Source organism: Pistacia vera, unplaced genomic scaffold (genome assembly GCF_008641045.1).
Source record: "Pistacia vera cultivar Batoury unplaced genomic scaffold, PisVer_v2 Contig116, whole genome shotgun sequence".
In the NCBI taxonomy this organism is placed as follows: Eukaryota; Viridiplantae; Streptophyta; class Magnoliopsida; order Sapindales; family Anacardiaceae; genus Pistacia; species Pistacia vera.
In genome coordinates, this window is record NW_022195204.1 from 639,883 (window position 1) to 643,834 (window position 3,952).

General features: G+C 31.7%; 1 protein-coding gene across 1 annotated transcript; it reads left to right on the forward strand.

The window, feature by feature from the left end:
• The first annotated feature begins 1,329 nt into the window (after positions 1-1,329).
• Positions 1,330-3,609, forward strand: LOC116105223 (phenylcoumaran benzylic ether reductase TP7-like). Its single transcript, XM_031391659.1, has 5 exons — positions 1,330-1,558; positions 1,804-1,938; positions 2,033-2,270; positions 2,989-3,192; positions 3,290-3,609. The coding sequence occupies exons 1-5, from the start codon at positions 1,376-1,378 to the stop codon at positions 3,466-3,468; spliced, it is 939 nt and encodes a 312-aa protein (XP_031247519.1). The 5' UTR covers positions 1,330-1,375; the 3' UTR covers positions 3,469-3,609.
• Positions 3,610-3,952: the final 343 nt, after the last annotated feature.

A 3,952-nucleotide genomic window follows, 5' to 3' on the forward strand; every position in this document is an offset into this window, starting at 1 on the left:
GAAATCTAGATAGAATTCCATAAAGCTTAAAAAACTTTGAACTAGTAATCTTCATTTTGTTGGGTGCGGAAGCTTAATAAGAATAAGTAGGAAAATATAGTCTGAGAAGGTATGTTATACAACTTAGGGAATTCGATTTTCAATCAAGGAATTAGAACTTGGGTAATAGATTCTATGATTTGGGTTAGCGTATCTAGGTGAAATCAACACCCTAGCATTTTTTTTAGCATTTTGTTTAATTAGTTAAGTTGTTGGGTTTTTCTTTAATTTTATTGTAATTCATTTATATTTTCTTAAATTGTATTTAGTTCGTTAATTTTCCATCAATCCAATTTATTGTTGCTTCAATTAGGACTTAAACTAGAGAAATCGGTACTTAGTAACACTATCCTCGTGTGAACGATACTCTACTTATCACTTTATTATTTTTTGCGACTAGTGTACTTGATATATTTGCATGTTTGTCAAAAATACGATCAGTAAACTCTTTTAATTATATTGGATTTAAGTGAATTGTTAGATTCCCGTGGTGTTTTTATCTCTTTACATTGAAGAGGTTTTTCCACGTAACAATTTTTTTGTGTTTCCTTGTAATGTTATTTTCTTATGTTTTCACTAGTTGATTGGCAAGCAGTGGCAGAGCGAGGGGGCCTCCACTGGGCAAAAATCCTGGGTCCACCACTGGTTGTATTCCTGTAAAAATACTTGGATAATCAATCATTGAAGGAGTCACATTTGTAAGAGAAATTTAGTAAGAAGGATTTGTGAGTATAATATTATTGTTTTTTTATATTTAAGTAATATTCTCGATATGACTCAATAAAGAAAAGGTCCGTGTCTATCCATCTTGACAAGCGTGTAAAATATGAAAAACGAAAATAAGAAGTGTGTAAGGTTTGGAAAGGTGAAGTAAAAATATAATATATGATTTCTCTGTTTAAAAAATTATTTTATCAAATAATTGTTTTACATTACAAAACGTGAAATCAATTAAGCATGGCTTATATTTAACTGTATTAGAAAGTATATCACATGTTAAATTTTGGTCACATGTATTACATCTTGGTTGAAGCTATATTTTTTCTTTAGTGGGTTGTTATATGTCTATTCAATCCAAAATTAATTTGCAAAAGGTGTAGCTAAAAGGACAGAGCAATATCGATCCAATCGCACCTAGACAAGTATATCAATTATTTATATGTTTTTCAGATAAAGTAGATATTGAAAACAGAGAGAAGAAACATTGGTCCTAGTTTAATCTGTAAGTAGTGTTTTGTATCCCAGCTCCAAAAGTAAGAACATTTCCATACTATCCATTGAAGGATCCATCGCATCCTTCAAATCAATAGTTTGAGATTCATTCTTGTTCTCCCAAATGGCTCAGAAAAGTAAGATTTTGATCATCGGAGGAACTGGAAATATGGGAAAATTTATTGTGGAAGCAAGTGTAAAGGCCGGCCATCCAACCTTTGCACTGGTCAGGGAGACTGCCCTCTCTGATCCTGTTAAGGCAAAACTTGTTCAGAATTTCCAAAGCTTAGGCGTCACTTTGCTCTATGTATGTATTTCCATTCCCTTCAATATTATTTTTTACTACATGTTAACAAAGTAGAACACCTTAAAAGTTGGCACAAAGGCTCCTGAGACCAGAGTCCCAGGCGAATGAGGACCTGACTCGGAGCGCAGGAGATTCAGCATGAATACAGTATAATAACTATTAGTAGACCTCAAATATCACGTTGTGTAGCTTAATGTATCACATTGTTTAACTTTTATTATATTGGGAAATTGGTTTGGATGCAGGGAGATCTTGAGAATCATGAAAAGTTGGTGAAGATGCTGAAGTTAGTTGATATAGTGATGTCAGCTATTAGCCGTTCAGAGATACCAGAGCAGTTTAAGCTCATCGCTGCCATTAAAGAAGCTGGAAATATTAAGGTTGGTCTATTGACTCTATTCCTATCATATCCATTAAAATTCTCAAAACTGTTATTATTAAATGGCATAATAAATGTTTAATGAATTGGTACAGAGATTTTTCCCATCAGAGTTTGGAAGCAATGTGGATGCTGGACATCCCATTGAGCCAGCAAAATCAGGTTATGCAAGAAAGGCAAAAATTCGACGTGCTATTGAGGCCGAGGGAATTCCCTACACTTATGTTTCCTGCAACTGCACCTTTGGCTTCTTTCTTCCTACACTGGCACAACCCGGAGCCGTTGCTCCTCCCAAAGATAATATCTTGATTTATGGCAATGGCCAACCCAAAGGTAATTACAAATAAACACATATCTCCATCAACTTCTTTGGTCAATTTTCACTATGGGGTCTATGCATTTGTTTTTTAAACTGTTACAGATCTTAAAATTTACGAGGGTTTTGTGATTTATTTTCTTTTTAATTGTTGTCATTAATCATTTAGGATCATAACCTTGGGTTTCACTCAAAAAATAAGTCTGACAATTACAAAAGTCTCAATTTTTGAAAAATATGATAAAAAATCTCCAATGGTGATTAAAAATGCTGACTTTACATTGAATATTACTACCTTAAGCTTTTATTATATCACCCTTGGGTCAATAAAACTAGAAGTGCAAAAAAAATTACTCAAAAAATTGAAGTTACAGTATCCTACCCAACCATTATATACTGGTAAGTCTTTCTTTAAAAATTGTCAAGACCATATATATTCACCTTTTTTAACAATCCAGATCTAACAATGATCATAATATATTTATATCAGAACGTCTTGATTAGAAAATTGTTTTTATTGTGAACTTTATTAAAAACTTACACTATAGTGGAAGTAAATTGACAATTTTCAAAACCAAAGTTTCTATTAAAAAATTATGAAAGCAAATATCGAAAATTAAGGAAATCTACTCGTGTAATTAATAAACAGAAAAGAATTTTTTATGATATATATTATACGTGTAACGAAAATACATGAAAGCATGGCTTACAGTTGGTATTCTAATTTGGCTGCAGCAATTTTTATCAAGGAAGCTGACATAGCAAGCTACACCATCAAAGCCGTTGATGATCCAAGAACATTGAACAAGACCCTCTACCTTAGGCCTCCAAAGAATATCTACTCATTCAATGAACTTGTTGCCCTTTGGGAGAAGAAGATTGGCAAAACCCTGGAAAAAATTTATGTCACTGAGGACCAAATTATTAAGATGATCCAAGGTTATTAAGCACCCTTCCTAATTTGCTTAAATTCTGTAATTAAAAAAAAAAAAAAAAATGAATTCCTAATGAGTTTGATTTTAACCCATTATTGCAGATGCGAATATGACAGACAAAATTATGCTACTAGTGAACTATTCAATATTTATGAAGGGAGAACAAACAAATTTTGAAATCGATCCATCTTCAGGGGTGGAGGCTTCTGAGCTCTATCCTGATGTTAATTATGCCACTGTTGATGAATACCTCCATCAATTAGCTTGTTTAAGCAATTAATTGAAGTGTGTATTTATCATTATTATTTAGTGATGGTATTTGTTTGCAATCGTTATCTTATTCTACTCAATTTCTAAATGTAACAATTTAGAAATTCATAAAATATCTAAATAAACTTCGTTTCATTTTAAATGACTCTTATTATTATATTATTTCTTTCTACTCTTCATCCCTCTACTCATTTGTGTCTCTTTGCAACATTAATTTAATGATAACGAATTCATCAAGTTGTGCATAAACCAAATGAAGCTGTCGTTTAAAGCTTAAAGGCAACTAACAGATCTGTAAAAGATCAACAAAATATGAACATAGGAAAAAAAAAAAAAAAAACACAGTATTATATGCAGCAGGATAAAGACATAGATTTAAAGAGTTTTTATTTTTGATTATTTTTTAAATTGGGTTTTACATGGAAAATTAAATTATGATTTCATTTGTTCATTTAGGATCTTATATAGTCGTCGCACAATCTTAAAGGATATAA

What these genes read in the sequence shown, in the direction of transcription:
- LOC116105223 (XM_031391659.1), top strand. Translation starts at nt 1,376, where the DNA reads ATGGCTCAGAAAAGTAAGATTTTGATCATCGGAGGAACTGGAAATATG. An exon ending in TAGGCGTCACTTTGCTCTAT is followed by an intron (nt 1,559 to 1,803) that starts GTATGTATTTCC and finishes GTTTGGATGCAG; the next exon opens with GGAGATCTTGAGAATCATGA. An exon ending in AATTATTAAGATGATCCAAG is followed by an intron (nt 3,193 to 3,289) that starts GTTATTAAGCAC and finishes CCATTATTGCAG; the next exon opens with ATGCGAATATGACAGACAAA.